This window comes from Leguminivora glycinivorella, chromosome 10 (assembly GCF_023078275.1).
Source record: "Leguminivora glycinivorella isolate SPB_JAAS2020 chromosome 10, LegGlyc_1.1, whole genome shotgun sequence".
NCBI classification, from domain to species: domain Eukaryota; kingdom Metazoa; phylum Arthropoda; class Insecta; order Lepidoptera; family Tortricidae; genus Leguminivora; species Leguminivora glycinivorella.
In genome coordinates, this window is record NC_062980.1 from 2,412,761 (window position 1) to 2,435,617 (window position 22,857).

General features: G+C 40.7%; 1 protein-coding gene across 2 annotated transcripts; it reads left to right on the forward strand.

Annotated features, from left to right (window-relative positions):
- Window positions 1–86: 86 nt before the first annotated feature.
- On the forward strand, window positions 87–22,774 carry LOC125230025 (amyloid protein-binding protein 2). Of its 2 annotated transcripts, none has more exons than XM_048134942.1 (12): window positions 87–200; window positions 6,582–6,696; window positions 8,861–8,987; window positions 11,535–11,687; window positions 11,959–12,159; window positions 14,005–14,212; window positions 15,443–15,601; window positions 16,826–16,952; window positions 17,463–17,605; window positions 18,222–18,387; window positions 20,097–20,225; window positions 20,874–22,774. In XM_048134942.1, the coding sequence occupies exons 1-12, from the start codon at window positions 87–89 to the stop codon at window positions 20,975–20,977; spliced, it is 1,746 nt and encodes a 581-aa protein (XP_047990899.1). In that variant the 3' UTR covers window positions 20,978–22,774. The 2 variants fall into 2 exon arrangements, with proteins under 2 accessions (XP_047990899.1, XP_047990900.1); XM_048134943.1 differs by having other exon boundaries at window positions 16,826–16,943.
- Window positions 22,775–22,857: the final 83 nt, after the last annotated feature.

Consider the following 22,857-nt stretch of genomic DNA (forward strand, 5'->3'; position numbering starts at 1 on the left):
ATTTGCATTGGGGCTCGTATTGCTAGTGTTCAGTAGCAGTAGGTCTCAGTCTAATCAATACTAACCAATCTGTCTCTTTATTGCAGATGCTGCAGGAAAAGAGGCTCTGCATCCTCGGCGCGGAGCTGTCAGAGCTGGACATCTTCGAGCGGCTACTGCGCTTCAGCGGCGCCCAGCTGAGGCTGCTCCAGTGCTTCCAGGTCAGTCGGCTCCTCATGTTGCAGTCTGATGCTGCAGGAGAGGCTCTGCATCCTCGCGGAGCTGTCCGAGCTGGACATCTTCAGCGGCGCCCAGCTGAGGCTGCTCCAATGCTTCCAGGTCAATCAGCTCGCTAAAAAGGGTCGCTATTTAGGCGTAAAATACACAGAAGAGGCGCAAGGCGTCCGGTCCGCATCTTACGACGTGTGTCTCTTCTGTGTGGGTCACGGCTTAGAGAGACTCAAAACTAGCGTCTCCCGAGTGAGCGTCGTCGTCTAGCCAACTCAAATGACGGTCGGTTGTTGCTCGACGCAATGTTGGCGAAATTACCCAGTGGCACCATTTCCTACAGCGTATGTCAAGACATTGACGCATGCGGTCTCATAGCTGTGGAAGCGGAAGCAATAGATATGGACCAGGCCAATCTGCACTGACACAGAGTGGAAACACGACTGTTAACGTGTTAACGAAAAAGAGCTATGAAAGAAATTTATTATTATTGCACTAGTTAATTTAAAAGGAATTTGAAGGGAAAGGGTTACAGGGTTAGAGTAAGCTCACTCATCATTAGGATATTTATTTTCATCACATTCATAATCGCTTAGTATACAAAACAATGGGTAATTATTCTCGTAATCATAGGAAAAACAATAGTTATTTGTTATACAAGGGGGCAAAGTTGTATTTTAACGCCGAGTGTGGAATTGAAAAACAAGCAAGTGAAAGGATTCTATAGTTGAACCACGAGCGAAGCGAGTGGTTTGAGAATAGAATCCTGAACTTGCGAGTTTTTTAACACACGAGAAGTAAAATACATTTGCACCCGAGTGTAACACAAAACTTTTCCCCTCACTATAGCGAGGAAACTACAACGCAAAAAAATGCGTTTATTACTGCTTCCAGTAGTTCCACAGGTGGTAAATCATCTTTATTACTAGATTCACCTACTTTTATCAATTTTAAAGCAGTTAATTTGATTATATTCAAGGTCAAATTACTTTACCCACTAGTGGATAAAATGCGTTTTTACCCGCTGGTATTAAAGGACAAAACACGTGTTTCCGAGCTAGTGAGGGGAAAACACTTTTTAGATACATATCAGTGTATGTGATAGATAAATTAAATATTATAAATGAATGTAAAAATAAACTTTTAATTAATTATTTTACGATCAAACTACTCGTATCTTAATCACATCGATCAACATAAGCATTAACAGTATTACCGCCGTGTTATCGTTTATAGTGAAGAGCAAAAGGTCAATGAACAAGCAGTATTTTTATACCAGAGGGCCTTGTAATGATTCATACAGGCACTGACGCGTACAATAACAGTTGCATTTCAAATATTAGTTTCTTCTAAAGTCACCTACCTCTTCTTTGTTCACGGAATGATGTATTTAAAGGTGTATAACCTGAAAATTGGCCAGTAATCTGATCACGTAAAAAATACATTCATCATCCTCCTTGCGTTATCCCGGCATTTGCCACGGCTCATCGGAGCCTGGGGTCCGCTTTGACAACTAATCCCAAGATTAGAAAAAATACATAAGGTACATATATAAAAACCTAACCTAATAGAGTGCTTAAAGGATTTCCAATATCTCCATAGGGGATCTCAATAGAGTGCTTAAAGGATCTCCATAGAGTTCTCCAATGGTATGTGAATTGCTGGCAATTGTGTTGCCCGTGTAACAACACCGTAAGCAACAGGACACGGCAAATGCTGCTGGTATTAGTCAGGAGTGTAGAGGACCGTCAGACTATCCGCGCCGTGTCCAAGTTCCGCCTACCGCCTTCTGCATCTGATCCTTGAGACACGACTAAATTACCCTTATTCTTGGTCAACAATAGGGATGACGACTACATAAAAAAATGGCATTCTATTTAGTCCGTCAGTTAGATCGTCCAGAAATACTGAACACATATTTTTCGCTTTTTGTAATTAATGAAAAAATACAAAGATATAGAGCATCAAAGTTCCGGAGCTTGTGACGTCACTTCTAAGTAAAAATTGTACCTAGGCGTGACGTCACGCGAAACTTCAACGCACTGTACCGTCGTAATTTTTTTCGCTTACGAGAAAAAATAAAAAATACATGTCTAAAATTCTTTGATAATCTAACTGACGGAATAATTAGTTTTTTTTTTAGTCGTCTCGCCTATTTCATCTCGCCCTTTCCTCCCGTGGGTGTCGTAGAAGTCGACTGTGGGATATGGTTTCCATTGTGGTGTGGGGCTGTGGGCAATGCGCTGGCAACCTGTCACTGCAAAATCAAAAATTATTTTTCTTTTAACTTGAACAGTTTCAAGGGCTCTGCGATTGGACCAAGATAGGACACTCTGACAACCTTGATTGTCGTATGTGTGGCGTAGAGGAAGAGACCGTCAGGCACCTAATGCGTGAATGTCACGCCCTCGTCAGACAGAATGAAGAACTTTGAAGCAGGTTACCTGGAACCAAAGGACTTCAGAGAGCAACCCATGAGCCTCATCATCAGACATATGGAGATGGTCGAGAAGCTCCTGAATAGCTGAAGGATCCTAGGATCCTAGGAGGTAATTGCACATAAGATCCCGATGGGTCGAAGTGTATCCGTAAGGGCCCCCGCAGATTTAAGTGATCTGCCTACCCCTTTTGGGAATACAGGTGTGAGTTTATGTATTGTCTTGATAAAAAAAAATATAGGACATTCTTACACAGATTGACCGAGTCTCACGGTAAGCTCAAGAAGGCTTGTGTTGTTTGTACTCAGACAACGATATATATAATATACAAATACTTATATAGGTACATAGAAAACATCCGTGACTCAGGAACAAATCTGTGCTCATCACACAAATAAATGCCCTTACCGGGATTCGAACCAGGGACCGCGGCTTAGCAGGCAGCAGGGTCACTACACGCTAGGCCAGACCGGTCGTCAAATATTTTTTTTTTTTTTAATTTATTGAGAAACAAACAGTCTTATAAAACATGTATGTAAATATGCTAAAAGCTAGAATTTCTTATAGAATAGACCTATAGTTTCATATATGTAAATATACTTTTTTATAAACTTAATACTATGAATACTATGAATATTAGTTACATGACAACTGCAAAAAAATCTAATACAAAGATAAGATAAGACCGAGAATAGCTGACCATAAACTTTAAAAACTTTAAAATCTAACTCAGTAAAGAAGAAACACTTTTCTTAAATATTCCTAACGAACTGCCAAATATTACGACATCTCGGTAAACAAGTACTGAGCCTGGGTTTCTTTCCAGACGATAACTGCGACACCATTCTCCCATATCAACCGTAGACGCATTAACGTCGTACTGGCAACAATGCACTGTTTGTGCGCGCCAATGCCATTCTAATCATAAACTCGTTAGGCTACAACGCACCGATTCATTGCATCGATTCAATCGAATACTTTGCACACTTTGAAAACCTATCTGTAGGTATATAAATATCAATTATGTAGATACCTTTACTTCTAAACACCAGATTTCGTCACTTAAAGTCACTTACGTGAACGCGAAAGGTAATATGTATTAATTTTAGGGTCTATCCCTACGCCGTGTCTTGCGTGGGCGACGGTCGCGCGCCCGTCGCCGTCGCGTTTCATCGTGTCGTCTACTTCCATATCGATAAGGTTTGATTTCGTATGCGTCGCATCGCCGTCGCGCGACCATCGCGCCATCGTCGCCCACGCAAGCCACGGCGTAAACATCGACGAGACGACAACGCAGCGTCTTCATTCTGACGAGTGATTTTCGTTCGGCTATAGCCGATTCCACGTCGATAGGTTTGGGGAAACCTTAGTTCAAATTATAGTTTCTATATGAACTGGTTCAGACACGACATCATATTATAATGTCAAAACTCGAATTCCTTGATCTAGAAACGCGGTAGAAAATTATGAATCATCATTAGGTATTAATTAAAGTACTTCAAACTATGACACACGAAATTTATTTGTTCATGATGAATTGACGAAAGCGTCGGTGATAATAGTATTTTATACAATCGTGATATAATACAAAGCTTTTCAGTCGAGTACCATGTTTAGGCCACGAAGCTTGCTGAGTGGCCTAATTGTACGGTACGAGAGTGAAAAGCTTAATTATATCACTATTGTATACAATACTTTTTCTACGAGTCATCATCTTCATCATTAATGGACGGAAATATCATCATTCATGCAAGTTAAAATTAATGTTAATAGAGTCGTTCACCGTTGTATCAACATCGAATTACCTAGCAACCAATTGTTTGTAATAACCGTCTCTGATTGGCCGATAACGCGACAAATAAAAAAAAATGTGTTTCAGATGCAGGAAAATTTGCCAGGTATCGCAAATTAGTATAGAAATTGTATGAAGTTCTATTTTTGAAATTATTACAGTTAACTAAAGTCAACTATAATGAGCTTATTATAATTGAGTCGGAACTGCTATAGAGTATCCAACACTGAAAAGTTAGCACTTATAGTTTAGTCTGTGGTGTCCTAATTGACAGATTACAGTCGACAAGTAGAAAAATTAAATTTATAAGGCCTGGAATGTTGTCACGTGAAGTCATAATGAAAACGAGAGATTCACGTAACGTTCACACGGTTCACACCTTTGTCGCAAAACGGTGAGATCTTATCAATAAAGCTGGATATACACTGTTCAAACAAGAAGTGATTTCTCCAAATGTGCATGTTTCATTGCACTTACATTGTTTTTTGATCCCATATATATCCTATAGTAAAAATGTGAGACAGCGGCGATTCATACTGTGTGTATTAAGGGTTTTCCCAGACGTCCTATCGACTCGAAAGTCATACTAACGAGTGATTTTTGGTCGGCGTCGATATGATTGGTTTAGGGAGACCCTAAGGCTTTTATATTGATCCCGACACGGCTTTTGGTTTTCCGAGATCACGATGCATGTAACTGCGTCGAAATATCGGGAGCTCAACAAAAATCTAAAATTTAAACACGGTCTACACTGAGAAAAAAAACAACCAGTTTTCATGTTCGTTCAACAAGTTTTTTGGTTAAAATAGCGCCTACGTGCTCTTTGGTTCAAACAACAAGTTACATTTTGTTAAGTGTAACTAGGACATTCAACAAGTTACACGTCATTTGTGAGTGTGCACGGAAAACGTCCCACTTTGTCGATTGCTATAAATCGTCTTTGTCAGTTTATTCATATAAAGATACAAGTAAATCTCGCCTTAATGGTAACCGACAAAGTGGGACGTTTTACTAAACACACTCACATTTGAATCAAAAATATATTTGAATCAACAAGTCGATTTTATAAAAGCAACATATGACACATATTGTTTTAAACATATGTTTGACTGATTCAATCAAATATCTTTTTAACATGTTTGACCTTTTTGTTCGAACAAATTCGACTTGTATCATCAATATTTAATTGTCATTTATTCCGTTTACTAAAATACTTTTGTTTCAAACGGATAAACCCGCAACAAGTTGAACTTGTTAAATTCACAATGCAAATTTCTCTCAGTGTATATTCCACTCAATATAAGTCTAACTAATGACCGTGAATCATTCAAAACCTTTATGTGTAAGAGTTTCATTATCTGTCGGGTTACACGAAAACGTAAATAGACGTCTCTTTGATGATGAGAAATTTTCTGCACTGAAGAGTTATGTGTCAATTGAACATTTAAGAGATAAACGCTGAACGGATTTTTACGACATATTTATTACACCTAAGGTTAGGATAGGTTACATGTGAAGTGATATGACATCTGATTTAGTTTCTCAATTATTACCATCTGCTGATTGAGCTATAAAACTAAACATAAAACGTCTTCCGTATTATTTCATCCTCACACCTTATTGCATATTTCTATGGTAATTTATTTTACGATGTATCACGTCAATGCATAAAATATCCGATTGCTATCAACAGTAAAATTATTCTATAGTTATGCCACGATTGAACACTGATGCTTCGCATTCAATAGTACATTTTAAGTAAAATATACTCTGACACAGTCTGTGGATGCCGCACTGTGCCGCGTGTCGAAATTAACTAAAACTACTACTATAGATAGGTCCTAAGACTCCTAAGCGACAATATACATTAAAAAAATGAATACTTTCTTAGATACATTGAAGACAACTTTATACTTAAACAAATATCTGTGACAAACAAATGTAGGTACAAATGCGTTACCTCCATTGAAGGCAGGCAAGCATCACTCTCATTCATTAGGTCCACTTAGCATGCACTACCAGCAATTGTGATTGTTGTGAAACTCGGAGCTTCACTATACCTAAGACAAATTCGTTGTTGGGGGACTGTGGGGTTCTTATAGCCGTGTCATTAGCCGTCTAACATTTTTTTTTCTTTCTTCCAGGCCGTCATAGAACATGGATCCAAACTATCAGCAGAACTCGCCACCGGCTACCTATCGCGCTGCGACTCCAACGCGCGCTCCGAAGAATGTCTCATCCAACTGGGCTTGCGGCTCGGTCAGTATCTGAGCTTAGGTCTTACGTGGAACGTTGAACACACTGACACAGAAAGCACCAAGCTGGCAACGCCGCGCTGTGAAGACAGGACGCGTGAAGACAGACTCATCGAGCTGGGCTTGAGACTTGGTCAGTAGATTAACTATAGGTTACTGGGCCTAGGGCTCAGTCATTATCTGAGCTTAGGTCTTACGTGGAACGTTGAACACACTGACACAGAGAGCACCAAGCTGGCAACGCCGCGCTGTGAAGACAGGACGCGTGAAGACAGACTCATCGAGCTGGGCTTGAGACTTGGTCAGTAGATTAACTATACGTTACTGGGCCTACGGCTCAGTCATTATCTGAGCTTAGGTGGAACTTTGCTGCATCATCGTGAGAAGACACCACGCAGCGTAATGATAAACTGACCAAACTGGGCTCCGACACTTGGTCAGTATTTGAGTATCATTGCTGAAATGAGGCTACGTCGCGCTGGCTATGTCCTTAGATAAGTATGAGTTTATGCCCGCAGCTCGGCCAGTTGTAGATAAAGAGGGCTTCAACGAGTGTCTAATAGTCTAGCGTCTGTAGTAGGAAACGTAAGCCTTAGAAACAGACATCTTTATTAGACGCTATTGTTGCCAAGGGACCGCTCTAAGTTAGTATGAAGGCTAACGGTAGGTATCTATGACTACTCAGTAAATCTATTCCTGGCATTTTATCGCTAGCTTTAACAATAGACAATCAGCCGCCCAAAACAACCTTGAACTCCCCCTTAGATACGGGAAATACCACCGTGTCACCGAGTTCAAATATTTACGTACATATTTACGCGGTTCAAACTCGTGCCTGCGCCGCACGTGAACGATACACGTTTTGACACACAATAGTCGCGTGTTTTGAGATTTCCATATTAAAATACTCTCGTGTTTTGAGAATACCTAACAATAACTTGTATCGGAAAGTAAAACAAGAATTGTGGTGTATAGGTGTTCCTATTGTTCTTGGGAGTTTTTCTCAAAACATTTGTTGGCATAGAGTTAATATTACAAATATTACAATAGTAATTACTGTGGATGGTTTACTGACGATTCGCCTAAAAACGTTTCCCAAAGTTTCACATCCCAAACTATTATTCCCTAATTATCATTTCCCAAATAAACGTTTGGCAAAACAACTTATCGCAAATTGACATTTAGCAAAACTTTTTTTTGGCAAGTATTTGTTTTCCAAAATATTTACTTGGTCAAATTTCATTTTACCAAATATTATTTAGTCAAAGGTATTGTTGGGCAAAATTTCCATTTCCCAATATATTGTAATTTCCATTTCCCAATCATTTGTTTGTTGATTTTATACTTTGTGTCCAAGATGTGTGTGAAATAATGTGTATGACATTTACACTTACATGTCCGGATACATTTTATTATAAAGAATCCTGATGTTTTCAAGACCATTGTTCAATTAATTTTTAATTACTTTAAAAAGTCATTTTCGGTTTGCTCACTGTCAACCTAACACGCTCCTCCTCGCTTCGCTCGTCGTCGCACCTAAACTGACTCTGTCACACACGAGTTTCCTGTTACAATACTAATAAAAATATTACATTATATATATGCCTTGTAATTTGTAGAAACATTGTTTGACAAAAAAAAATAGTTAACAAAATAATTTTGTCCAGTAATTAATTTGACAAAAATAAAGTTGAGCAAACTTTTCTTGTCCAACTGAAGCACTTGGGAATAAAACTGATATTATCATTTGACAGATTTTAAGTTAAATTTGGCAAAAATCTTCGGTAAATTAAATGGATCTCGTAAAAATGAAAATGCAAATGCCTAAATATTTTCGAAATTTGCGATGTGAAATTTTGACCAAACATGTTTTTGGGATATAAGTTTTGCCTTTAAAAACGTTTGCGAAATAAAGTTTTGACTAAATAAAATTTGACTAAGTAAAATTCTGCCAAATGATAATTTGACCAAACAAATTCATTGCGAAACATACCTTTGCCAAACAATACTTTGGGAAATGAAACTATTGCGATATGATTATTGGGAAATGAAATTTGACGAAACGTTTTTTGGCGAAACGGCAGGACACCCTTATTCATATTCGTGTTTTTATTTTTGTCATGAAACAGTTTTTTGTTAGTTATTATTGTCTTGCTTCTTTGTTGCAGGCGGTTTTTTGAATGAGGCTGGGTGGTACGCGGACGCTCAGCGCGTACTGTTACGCTGCCGCGCGCTGTGCCGCGCGCAGCCGCCGAGCGCGCACTACACACGACTCACTCTCGAGTGCTGCCACAGGTGCGTACACTGTTAATGAGACTGGCTAGTACCCGGAGCACAGCGCGTACTGTAACGCAGCCGCCGAGCGCGCACTACACACGACTCACTCTCGAGTGCTGCCACAGGTGCGTACACTGTTAATGAAGCTGGCTAGTACCCGGAGCACAGAGCGTACTGTAACGCAGCCGCCGAGCGCGCACTACACACGACTCACTCTCGAGTGCTGCCACAGGTGCGTACACTGTTAATGAGGTTGGCTAGTACCCGGAGCACAACGCGTACTGTAACGCAGCCGCCGAGCGCGCACTACACACGACTCACTCTCGAGTGCTGCCACAGGTGCGTACACTGTTAATGAGGCTGGCTAGTACCCGGAGCACAGCGCGTACTGTAACGCAGCCGCCGAGCGCGCACTACACACGACTCACTCTTGAGTGCTGCCACAGGTGCGTACACTGTTAATGAGGCTGGCTAGTACCCGGAGCACAGCGCGTACTGTAACGCTGCCGCCGAGCGCGCACTATACATGACTCACTCTCGAGTGCTGCCACAGGTGTGTACACTGTTAATGAGGCTGGCTAGTACCCGGAGCACAGCGCGTACTGTAACGCAGCCGCCGAGCGCGCACTACACACGACTCACTCTCGAGTGCTGCCACAGATGCGTACACTGTTAATGAGGCTGGCTAGTACCCGGACAGCGCGTACTGTTACGCAGCCGCCGAGCGCGCACTACACACGACTCACTCTCGAGTGCTGCCACAGGTGCGTACACTGTTAATGAGGCTGGCTAGTACCCGGAGCACAGCGCGTACTGTAACGCAGCCGCCGAGCGCGCACTACACACGACTCACTCTCGAGTGCTGCCACAGGTGCGTACACTGTTAATGAGGCCGGCTCGTACCCGGAGCACTGTTAATGAGGCTGGCTAGTACCCGGACAGCGCGTACTGTTACGCAGCCGCCGAGCGCGCACTACACACGACTCACTCTCGAGTGCTGCCACAGGTGCGTACACTGTTAATGAGGCTGGCTAGTACCCGGAGCACAGCGCGTACTGTAACGCAGCCGCCGAGCGCGCACTACACACGACTCACTCTCGAGTGCTGCCACAGGTGCGTACACTGTTAATGAGGCTGGCTAGTACCCGGAGCACAGCGCGTACTGTAACGTCTGTAACGCAGCCGCCGAGCGCGCACTACACACGACTCACTCTCGAGTGCTGCCACAGGTGCGTACACTGTCAATGAGGCTGGCTAGTACTCGGAGCACAACGCATACTGTTACGCTGCCAGCTTTCGCCGACGCCGAGTTCACGTAGGTCTACCTCCACTTTATCCACTCAACTATATGATGACCAACAGGATGGTGTCGATTTGGTCAACCTAATTGGTTACCATTTGCACGACAGTGTACATAGCGGCTTGCAGTTATCTTCACTGTGCAGCTTATTATTATTCCTATCACCTGCTACGTACGTAATTCACGTGTGCTCGCAATATAAGTAGGTAAATAGTTAATAGATCTTAGAGTAAAAGCAAATACACTTCATATTAACCCAACGTATGAAGTAAATATGTATATGTAGGTGCTAAAGTATATTAACATGGTTAACTGGCGATTTCCGGTCCGCAAGTAGTGCGATTTCATCTAAAACGTGACCAAATTCACGTGTTCTGACTAGATGCCGTTGACCCGTGCTTGTCCCAATTAAAACATATGATTGAGTAATATGAAAATGGATATTTGTCTATGCGTTTATTGCCCCGGTTTTTGCGTAAGAGCATTTTTTGACGCTTCGTACTTGACTAAATAAACATAAGATTTTAAAAGTATAGTAAAAGCACATCATCTCAGATCATCTGGGTTAATACGGTCGAAATTCTCACCTGCTGTTTAGTGCACGAGCGACTATCTTTTTAACCCCCGACGCAAAAACGACGGGGTGTTATACATAAGTTTGACGTGTCTGTCTGTGTGTGTGTCTGTCTGTCTGTGGCATCGTAGCTCCCGAACGGATGAACCGATTTCGATTTAGTTTTTTTTGTTTGAAAGCTGAGTTAGTCGGGAGTGTTCTTAGCCATGTTTCATAAAAATCGGTCCACTATGTCGCAGTCGGGGTTTTTGTCCAAATTTTAATTTTTATTACTGTGACTGTGTGGTGACGGGTTAAGAATTTCACCACCCCCTTTCTTCCCGTGGGTGTCGTAGAAGGCGACTATGGGCTATGGGTTAAATTGTGGCGTAGGCGAGAGGCTGGCAACCTGTCACTGCAATGCCACAGTTTCGTTTTCTTTCAACCCCTTATTTGCCAAGAGTGGCACTGAAGCTTTAGTAGTTTCATGTGCTCTGCCTACCCCTTTATGGGACACAGGCGTGACTGTATGTATTGTATGTATGTATGTTAATTTTTATTCACTTCTATTGCCAATAGCTCTTCCCTTACTGGCTTTTCGCGGGCCCAGTGCCTAAACACGTGAATTCTAAAACCTTCTTCTTCTTCTCTAAAGTCTAAGTGGTCTTCTGTAAAGTTTCATCCAATTTATTAATATAATATTCCATTCCAGACTGCTGAACACACAATCCTCGTACTGTTGCTTCCCGGCCGCGGCCGAAACGTACGCCCTGGCCCTCGACCTGCTGAGCCTCACGGACGACGCTCCGACACAAGCAGCTAGGCCAGACACGCCCAGACATGTCTCCGAGGAGTGCAGCCGCAGGTACGACCTTATGCCCAAAGCTTTAAAAATACGCCTGCAGCTTTTTTTCCGGACCGATATTAGTGGTATTCCCTACAAACCAAGAAATGAGCGTACTTATTCCCATCCTAAAAGTTGCCAACGCACCCTAATCCATCTATGTTTCGGGTGTCCATGGGCGAACCGTCTACTCGTTTACCTCCTATCTTGAAAAAAAAACCATGAATCGAAGATGATATTTTTAAAATCAATAATTATTAACTTTTCATTAACAAATTGCGTCTTTTTCCAGACTGGACACATGCGACATACTCTCCCAAGTCCCCGGGCTGACAGACCCGCACGAGCCGGCCAGCGAGTGGGCGCTCTCAGCGCTGCTCGCGCGCCTCTTCAAGGAGTTCAGCGCGTTGTTCTTCGTGCGCTGCGATTACAGCGCCGCGCACGCGTGGGCCATGCGCGCTTTACGCCTGCTCCGCCCAGATACACCGGCAAAGTAAGTGTCCAGTTCATTAAATCGCTCAAGAGATGGCGCTGTGCCGTTACACGCGATTCCTACATCGCGCTAACGATGTGTCGACGTAGAATCTATAAGTAGCTGGGAAAACATTTTTACTGCCGCTTTTGGGCAACTAGGCTACTCGTATTGATCGCATGACATGCACTTTCCCAAATCTCTGATGTTTTCGACCTACTTTTTATTGTTTGTGATCAAGGAAATTAAGAAGGTTAGTCAGTCAGGGTTCCGAATGCTGATATAACAGACAGAGAATATATTTATAGAATTTTACACAAACTTGACAATAAGAATTAGATACGCAGGTTACCATTGTTTAAAATTTGAAAACAATATAATGGGCTGGTAATCTAAAGCCTCTGATAGGTCAATAACTTAGGTATTGGTCTACGTGCGATTAGATAAGTACTTTCATAACAAAGAGAGGATGCACTGTTGATCCTGGATTAATAGATATCCAAATATTTAGGTTAATCACCTTTCCGGTTTTTTTTTCAACTATCGGTCAAACCCATGAGGAAGACATTGACATTAGTTTAAGATATTATACTAAACATTTCGATAAGTAGCTTTATCGCTACTTTAACATTTAATAACAAATACATCTTATCCCATAAGGTAACTACCATAAAATAACATTCCCAACAAAGGTTCTAAAATTATGTTTCGAAACTGACTCATATTTTAGCCCTGATAGCTCCGGTACATAGTACCTAACAACTTTCTGATTTTCAAATTTCTATATTTCGATGATTATATATACGTATATCTTTCTTCAGGCATCTAGAAAAGTGCGATATACAATAGGCTTTAAAATTTATACTTATATTCAAATTTTTTAGGCTTCATTACTTTAATTATTGTTAATTATTTCTGTCTTAATGCTCTTAAGCGACAGAACAATATGAATACATACAAAGTTAAAGAGTTGCTTTAACTTGATTAAAGAACTTCTTGACCACAGGCTGTTGAACCTTGTTAATGTAACAAGTCGTTACTATGTTAATTATATCGCTGTGTATTTATATCCATTAATGTTTATAGGTTTTACGGTGAATATAACCAGTTTATCGATTTAATATTAGATATGGTACTACGATAACACGAATCTCAAGGGAAACGCCAAACTAATGGGTCAAAGATGTTTTTTATAAGAAGGTTATTGACTTGGAAAAATTTAAATATTTTTAATGTATTGTTATGTTCTATTTATTATATCTTTTAATCGGGCTAAATCAACATAATGAGGTCAAGGAAATGTTAACAGCTATCGGTCACTAGAAGTTCGCATTGTTGCGGTATTAAAAACAATGTAAACTTTTGTATTTTCGTACCTTTTAGGGTCCCGTACCCCAAAAAGTAAAAACGGAACCCTTATTTTTGTACTGACTGACTAAATTTGCAATAAGTTATTGTATTTTCGTGAAAAATGAAAATACGATGAAAACATTTTTTTATTTTATATGAATATTTAAACATATTGTGGGACTCAGTCAATCTGTGTAAGAAGTCCTATAATAATATATTTCTTTATACCAATTATACCAACCTATAATTTATTTCTTTATACCAATCATTCTTTTTTTTTTTAACCAATAATTCATTATTTTTCTCACTTAATGGTCTCACCGGAAGACCAGCGCTGGAAGTCACCAGCAATATGCTGAGGTGAGGCCATTTCGTGGCACTTTATTACTAATTTATATCAGTGTATTATCTGTGTGCTTTCGAATAAAAAATATTTTATTCTATTCTATCAATGTCACCATTCACTACATATAGTATTTAATGTATATGTGTATAACGATTGACTTTCATTTACAGGATTACAATCGAAGTCCTCCGCGCGTGCGGCAAAGCGTGCGTAGTGAAGCGACGCTTCGGGCAAGCAGGGTTATTAGTTCGGCAGGCCGTAGCGCTAGCGAGGCAGGCCTTCGGCGCTACACACCCGCGCTACGCTGCCGCTCTACTGGATTACGGCTTCTATCTGCTCAACATTGACTCCATCCCGCACAGTGTGGCCGTGTATGAGGTGAGTAGTCTCTAGTTTGCCAGGCGTAGCACTTGCGAGAATGATCGTAGTATTAGAGAGGCAGGCCGTAGCGCTAGCGAGGCAGGCCTTCGGCGCTACACACCCGCGCTACTGGATTACGGGTTCTATCTGCTCAACATTGACTCCATCCCGCACAGTGTGGCCGTGTATGAGGTGAGTAGTCTCCAGTTTGCCAGGCGTAGCACTTGCGAGAATGATCGTAGCTCTAGCGAGGCAGGCCTTCGGCGCTACGCACCCGCGCTGCTCGACTACGGGTTCTATCTGCTCAACATTGACTCCATCCCGCACAGTGTGGCTGTCTACGAGGTATGTATCTGTGCATATTAACTAGGCTGGCAGGCGTAGAATTAGCGAGACAGGACGTAGCACGCTAGTGACAGCCGTAGCAGTAGTCCGTCAGTCTGTAGCACTCTGCACTGGCAAGGCAGGCGTTCGGCTACGGGTTCTACCAGCTTAATATCAACTCCATCCCACAGAGTGTGGCCGTGTATGAGGTGGGCCATTTTTTTTTCAAAGTTGTCCACCCCACTTTTTTTGTAACATGGGTATTTTTTACGCGACTCATAGGTACTCAGAATCGTGAGGTCTTTCGATCCTGATATTAGGAGAAAAAAAATTGTCCCAAGATTTCCATAAATTTTTCAAACCTTCTATTCCGTTACCGCCATACAAAATGTATGAAAAAATGGTAACGGAATTGGAAAAAACCTTGGGACACTTTTTTGTCCTATTAGGATTGAAAGAGCTCGCGATTCTGAGTGGAAACCACATAAAAAAATTCCAAATCCAAAAAAAAAGTGGGGTGGACAACTTTGAAAAAAATGGCCCAGGTGTTAATAGTGACTAGTCCGGTAAGCGCAGCACCCACGAGACAGGTCGTAGCATTTGTCCGGCAATCTGTAACACTAGTACTAGCACTCGATTGGAAGGCCAAAGCACTAGACGCTTTACATCCATAGCACTCACCAAAAAGCAAACAATAAGGCAAGAAACTGTACGGAAAGGTGTCACATTAACGGCATTGCTGTATGAAATAAAACTAATAAACCATAAAGATTATGGAGTGTAATGCTCATTATACATGCACAATCGATTTATACATGGACATTAACGCACGAACCTCATCTAATTAAGCTATAAGCTATCAATAAGCATCTAAATAAGTATAACTGACATATTATTGAAAACTTTTTTTTTTGTATATTTCAGGAAGCACTAGCAACACTACGCCGCGTGTTCGGCCGCAGCAGTCTCCACGTGGCCACGGCGCAGGAGGACCTAGCATACGCACTGTACGTGCTAGAATATTCTTCGGGGCGCTTTTACAAGGCGCGCGACCACGCCGAGCGCGCCATCCGTATTATCGAGGTGAGAGAATATGTCTAGTTTCACCACATAACTCTTGACTACAGTTAAGGTACGTTGGCAGCGATTTTGATGGCACGGACTGTGAAAGTATTAAGTAGAGATGCACCGAATATTCGGTTACTATTCGGTATCCGGCCTATTCGGCCCCGATTTTAATATTCGGCCGGATACCGGATGTGCTATTTTTGATTGAATGAGTTTGGAGTAAACAAATTAAATGTAAAAAAACAGTTACGGTTATAATACTTATAATCATAGCCCTTTATTATAAAAAAAATAAACATTTAAACAAAACCGGACTCCGCGCGAAGTTCACTACGAAACAAGTCAAAACCTGCACGACGCGCCCGCTCCCTGCTTAAATTGTAGGTATTGTAGGTAAAATTCTGCTGTCCGAATATTCGGTATCCGGCCAAACAACTATTCGTTGCATCTCTAGTATTAAGCAAACATCATCTTTCTTTAAGAGTTTTGAATGATTCACGGTTATTTTCATTAGACTTATATTGACCGGGATATAGACCGTGATTACCTTTTTGATTTTTGTCGAGCTCCCGATATTTCGACGCAGTTGCATGCATCATGATCACGGAAAACTCGACAAAAATCACAAAGGTAATCACGGTATATCCCGGTCAATATAAGTCTAATCTTTCTTTAAGTTTGACGTTTGTAATGATACTTGCGTATGCGTAACCTGTGCTATTAAAAATCGCTGCCAATTTTACTTAGGGCCTCCCCAAACATCTCAACGCAGGATCGTTCAGCCACTACGACGACGAGCGATTAGCGATAGTTTTCGGGGAAACTTTAGCTTACTCCGTTTTCACATTATCCAATCCGATATCGGAAGTCGGGAGAATTTTAATAGAAAAAATCCAGCGCCTGTAATGTATGGGATATCGGTCCGACATCCGATATCGAATTGGATAATGTGAAAACGCACTTACTCTGACTTTACTAAGCAGATTTTATTTTCTTGTAAACATTGATTAAAAAATCAAATTTCAAAGAATGTATTCATCTAAAAGTTTATTTCAAACACGCTACTCTTCTGCAAGACTTTCTGTTGATTAAACGTCTTAGTTGAATGGTGTTATCTTACCAGTTTAGATCTTTAGATAACGCACAGCGCATATGTAATTGTAAAACTTAGTATGTGCACCATTACTGTCATACTTTACCTTTAGTCATATTTTAAGAATCTTTTATTATCTTTTCCAGACCCTGGTACCCACAGACCACTTGCTCCTGGCGTCGGCGAAGCGCGTGAAGGCGCTCATCCTGGAGGAAATCGCTCTAGACACGCCCGCCCCGCACCAGGAGATGCGCGGACAGAATGGTACCGGCGGTACACATGCATATTAACTTACATACCTAATATATGTACAGTCGCCATCAGAAATATTGGAGCGGTCAAGGTGCTCACAAATATCTGAACACACCTTTATTGTCAAGGCGATAAGGCGTGTTCAGATATTTTTGCACGCCCCGGCCGCTTAGATATATCTGATGGTGACTGTACTTAGCAGAAAAATCTAAACCAAAACATGAGTGTAACTTTATTTAAAAGCCACAGTTTGCAGTTTTGAATTCAAGAATTCTGCTGCCATGTACAGTTTCGCTTTACTCACGAAGACGCGTAGTGGCTTGATTCACGTAATATCACGGTTAACAAAATATACAAATTGTGCATGATACTTGTATCGGAATACAGTCAGAATAGTTAAAGTGACTAATTTTTGGTTAATGTAATACACATAATTTATTCCATTCGTATCAGCTATACTCCGTTATAAACAAAGTTACGTTCAGATTATTTTTCTGCTTATTGCATTATTAACTTTATATTAATTTACAGAACCATCTCTACTAGAAGAATCAGAAGCTCTCCACAAGGCGGCGCTGCAACTGTCCATGATGGCGTTCGGAGAGAAGAACGTACAGACCGCCAAACACTACGGCAACCTCGGCAGGCTCTACCAGAGCATGCACAAGTTCCAGGCAAGTTGTCAAAGTGTCAACAAAATGCGTGTGTTTAGTAAAACGTTCCACTTTGTCGGTTATTCGGATTTAGGTACTTGTCATCGTCCTCCTTGCGTTATCCCGGCATTTGCCGCGGCTCATGGGAGCCTGGGGTCCGCTTTGAAAACTAATCCCAAGATTTGACGTAGGCACTAGTATTTACGAAAGCGACTGCCATCTGACCTTCCAACCCGAAGGGTAAACTAGACCTTATTGGAATTAGTCCGGTTTCCTTCACCGAAAAGTGACTGGCAAATATCAAATGACATTTCGCACATAAATTCCGAAATCCGAAAAACTCATTGGTGCGAGTCGGGGTTCGAACCCGCGACCCCCGGAACGAAAGGACGAGATTTACTTGTATCTTTATATAAATATAATTAATGAATCTACGGTTGTACTCACGTTATTATATTAATCGATCCTCCGTAAATAATATCGCCTACTTAACAGTATTGCGTGCTGACAATTGAAATTTTATAATGTCATGCCACATTACAGATTCTAGAATCCTTTTTAGTAAAAGTTGTAATGATGATATACATCGACTTTTGTGAAGGATCTGTGCTAACCATATTTTTTTTTCCTCTTACAGGATGCAGAAACTATGCACCTAAAAGCCATCGCGATCAAAGAAGAGCTCTTAGGCGCTGAAGACTACGAGGTCGGGCTCAGCATCGGCCACCTCGCCTCGCTCTACAACTACCACATGCAGCAACATAGAGCCGCTGAGGCGCTCTATCTGCGCTCTATTGCCATCAGTAAGTTTATACAGTTTTATAATCCACTAAAGAAGCTGCACCAGTGTCCATAACAGTGTTTTAAACAGGTTTTACATCTGCCAACGGAGTGGCAGCTGACATGGACGGTGCAGCATTGTATGACTCGCTATTTGTATGTCATCACTTCCTTTATACAATTGATGAACCATCTGATGGTCACAACGCGTCATACGCATACTTAACCGTGTGTTATAGATAGATTCCCTAAAGCTGGCACGAATGGATTGAATGAGTGAATGATAATATTTATGTGTGCGTCACAAAATGATTACATACAGGTTGATACAAAAATTGATTATTGAAAACGTATTTGTAGATAAATTATACCGTATGACAGCCCAAATTCATCAGTATAAAGAATACTAAAAAAACTGAGTACCTACTGTCAAGGAAATTGATTTGTATACCATTTCGTACCTTGTCACTAGGTATTTAAATGACAGTGTTCGCATGCACGATGACGCCGTGAATAGCAAAACAGCAAAATTTCGCAAGAATTTTGCATTTTATTGTCGAGATTTTGGGATTGCTGCGTCAGTATAAAACAGGACATTAAAAAATCATGTTAACGATGGACTCCTTAGTCTGCCATAGTTTTAGACCTTTTTAGTCATCCGTCACCTATTAATTCTTGACATTAACCCTTTACCAGTAGGCCTAGCACATGATGGCCGCGGGAGTATGTCGCCGCGAGATAGATCACACGTCTTCTTCTAACTGTATTAATGACATAAGGACGGGTAGTCTATCTCGCGGCGACATACTCTCGCGGCAATCATGTGCTAGGCCTACAGGTCGTGAAGACAAGAAGAAAATGTAATAACCTGTGTAATAATCAGAGATCGGATTTTTGTGCGTCATCTCATACAAAATATCATCAAAATGACGTAAGTCACTATGAATGTCGCAAATTTTTCCGATCGGAAAAATTTATTAGGTCAGGCACATAGTATATCGTTTACATGGATGACATGACAAAGCAACATATTAGGCAACTGTCTCACATGTACAAACTCATACGAGACAATTGGATCGAATAGTGTCATCTCACATCCTAATTCTGGTCATACACAGATTGCATGAATATTAATTATTTCGGACATAATATTTTACCTGTTTAGTCTAAAGAGGTATTATACCTAATAGCATAATTTTTTTTTCTTGAATAACAAATCCCATTTTGTTGTTGTTTACAAAATATTAGGAGCCACCTGTATAAGAACGGCACTCACACTAACACTCGAAGTGACAGGTGACATAACTTGCATTCAATCCATTCGTGCCAGCTTTAGTGAATCTATCTATAAAGAGGAACTATTAAGGGCTGACTATGGAGATCAACGAAGTAGCAGCTGATGTAGATGGTGTATCATTGTACAAGTAACCCACAAGTTGTTCAATCATGTATGTTATTCTATTTATCAACCAACGGAGCTGCAGCTGATGTTTGCCATGAGTAACACACGCAGTCTAACACTATAATTCAGTTACTAGGTATCTTTTATTAACATACGCTATCTTTTACCTATCTACATACATACATATAATCACGCTTGTATCCCATAAAGGGGTAGGCAGAGCACATGAACTACTAAGTTTCAGTGCCACTCTTGGCAATAAGGGGTTGAAAGAAATCCAAATTGTGACAATACCTTTACCTATCTATTTACGTTAATTTCCCTTTCCAGGTCTAAAACTGTTCGGATCTCGCTACTCCGGGCTCGAGTACGACTACCGCGGGTTGGTGCACGTCTTCACACAGCTCAAGAGGCACGATCGCGCCGACCACTATTCGGCTTTACTGCAACATTGGCATGGTATGTACCTAATACCTAAGACATATGTAACTCCGTATAGACGGATAAAGTCTAAGAAAAAAACGTACCTCAAAGCCCTAGAGAAAAAGGCACGGTGGGCTAGATGGCGTTACACCTTTGGGGAACGCTGAGCTAGATGGCGCTAATATTAATATTTGACATTTTAACACATATCAAGCTAAGAATATGGGCCAAATTGTCAAAACTGAGGTTCAAAAGTTTTCAGCCTGTGTCAAGAGATGGCAGTCTATGCACAGTGATTACACATTTTACTTCGACAGTAACTCGTAACTCTCTATTATACTCGATCCTCTTTGGTATGGGTTAGCACATTGTTACCGGTGAATTCTCAATACGAGTTTGGCGCGCCGTTATATGACGTAATTGTCTGTCAGTAGATGTCGCTATACGCCACCACAAAATGGAAACATTTGCGAGAGTCCGACGCGGCTTCCGTAGCCCAATTGGTTAGCCCCCACCCCCACACATCTAGCGTCTCGCGAGCGGCGTCTTTTTCCATACAGGAGGCTCGACGCTAGATGTAGCGAGGCCCCTTCGAGTCGAGTCCCACCGGAAACGTATTTTTCCATTATTTCCTTGAGTACAAAAACTGAATCATTTATAGTAACGATTTATTTTTCTTTCTAGAACTACGAGAGCAGTCCAAAACTGAGCAACAACCGGATCTCGGCGCGGAGCAAGTCCTACCCCTAGAGGAGCTCCAAGCCAAGCTGTTCGCGCCCAACGACTGAGCGCCTCGCTCCGCTCGCGGTGCCCTCGCAGCCCTCACGCCGGCTAAACAACTAAGTCACGCGCGGACGCGTCTCTGCAAAAATATTGCAATTTATTTTGACATTATAAAGAATTTATATAGATTGACGTGTTTTTGCGTTACTTCTCAGCCGAAAGGCGGAAAGTAGGTTACTTTGACGCTGATTTGTGTTTAGGTCGTGTACCGAAATTTTGGTACATGTACCAAAATGTCGTGTACCGATATTTTGGTACATGTACCAAATTTTCGGTACACGATGCCATGCGAACTGTATAGTCGCGATTCGATGTCTATTAGTGAAATTATGTTAGTTTAGGTGTAGACCACTGACTAAAGTATTTCTTCTTTGATGTGGAGTCAAATTTGTGTTTAGTCGGACACTGCCAGAGTAGGTTATTTTATATTTGGTTATTTGAGATGGATGTTATGCAAATTGTACGGTGATTTTAAATATTTGAGTCACTTTGCATGTCTATTATTACTACATTTTTTGTTTGCAATAACCTTTTCTACAATAACTAATCATTTATTTAAAATTAAATAATTATCTTGGCAGTGTCGGCCTAAATATTAACATTTTCTTTCTCAGAACTAAAATATTCGTACGTAAAATGGTGATGAAATCAGCTATATCTGTATACTAGTTTTCAATGTAGTACCATATGACGTTTATTGAATATAAAATACGAATTATAAAATATATAAATATGCCAGCCTTTCAGCACAATACATGTCCAGTATTTATAAGGTGTTATACGTACTATAGACTGTTTCATTTACGAAGACGGGTGATTTGGTTCGTAATGTCATACTATTAAAGGTTAGATTTTACGAAAAAGCACGTCATTGTCAATGACACGATCTTATAACAATGAAAATGGTACATGTCGATTTATAAAAGTAGCACAATCTATCAATATTTTTATAAAAAACTTGTCACTCTTATGAATCGATTTGTACTTTAAAGTCAAATAAGCACAAAATTGTCGTTTCTGAATGGGCAAGGCAAACTGTTGATGTAACTACGATCGTCATCAAATATATGGGAACGCCCAAGGTGCTCAAAATATCTGAACACACACTGGATAGAGGCACGTTCCGATATTTGTGAGCACCTCGTCCGGTCAGATATATATGAATGCGACTAAGTTGCGAAGTTAAATAGTTACATTTGTTCGAACGCTTGCTGGTAAGAAAGCCTATTTGTCATTTTGGATTGATAGCTTTATCGTTCGATGAGTTTTGTCTCGTATGTTTTATTGGAATAGACAAGGACGGATATAATGAAACTGACTATGCTTCGCTTTAGTACGTTTCAAGGTCGAGAGAGCGACTAGAAAAATTATAATAAATAGATGCGCCTTTTTGTCTCCATCAAATTGTATAAAATATGTCCTTTTGGTATAAGTGGTCGATGAAATTTATGTTCCTATGATTACAGTAACGCGCTACGCACTGCCATTTACTGCGGATTTCCCGCTATTTTAGTCCAAGCGCTTTACGCTTGACCCTTGCGCTTTCTGTCATACTACAAACTATCTCTTTTTAACTCATAAGTGCGTCTCTCTCGGCCCGCGACAGAGGAATTTGATGTAACGGCGACTGTCAAGAGCTTAATGTTATGTTCCTCATTTTAAGTGATTTTCTTATATAAAAATGTATACTCTATGTAAAATCTAGAATATAGTTATATTTCGTTGTTTTAGAGCTTATTTTTTAGTTTTAGCGAATTTACTGTATGACGTGAAAATGAATTGAAAAATGTGTATATAATATTTATCTTGGTTTTATTTCTTACTGATTATTAACCAAACCAACCTGAATCTGAATTTCTAGGATTTTATAGGAAATAAAATAACA

Coding starts and splice junctions, on each gene's coding strand:
- LOC125230025 (XM_048134942.1), top strand. CDS start 87: ATGCTGCAGGAAAAGAGGCTCTGCATCCTCGGCGCGGAGCTGTCAGAG. Junction 201..6,581: donor GGCTGCTCCAGTGCTTCCAG/GTCAGTCGGCTC, acceptor TCTTTCTTCCAG/GCCGTCATAGAACATGGATC. Junction 20,226..20,873: donor TTTACTGCAACATTGGCATG/GTATGTACCTAA, acceptor TTTTCTTTCTAG/AACTACGAGAGCAGTCCAAA.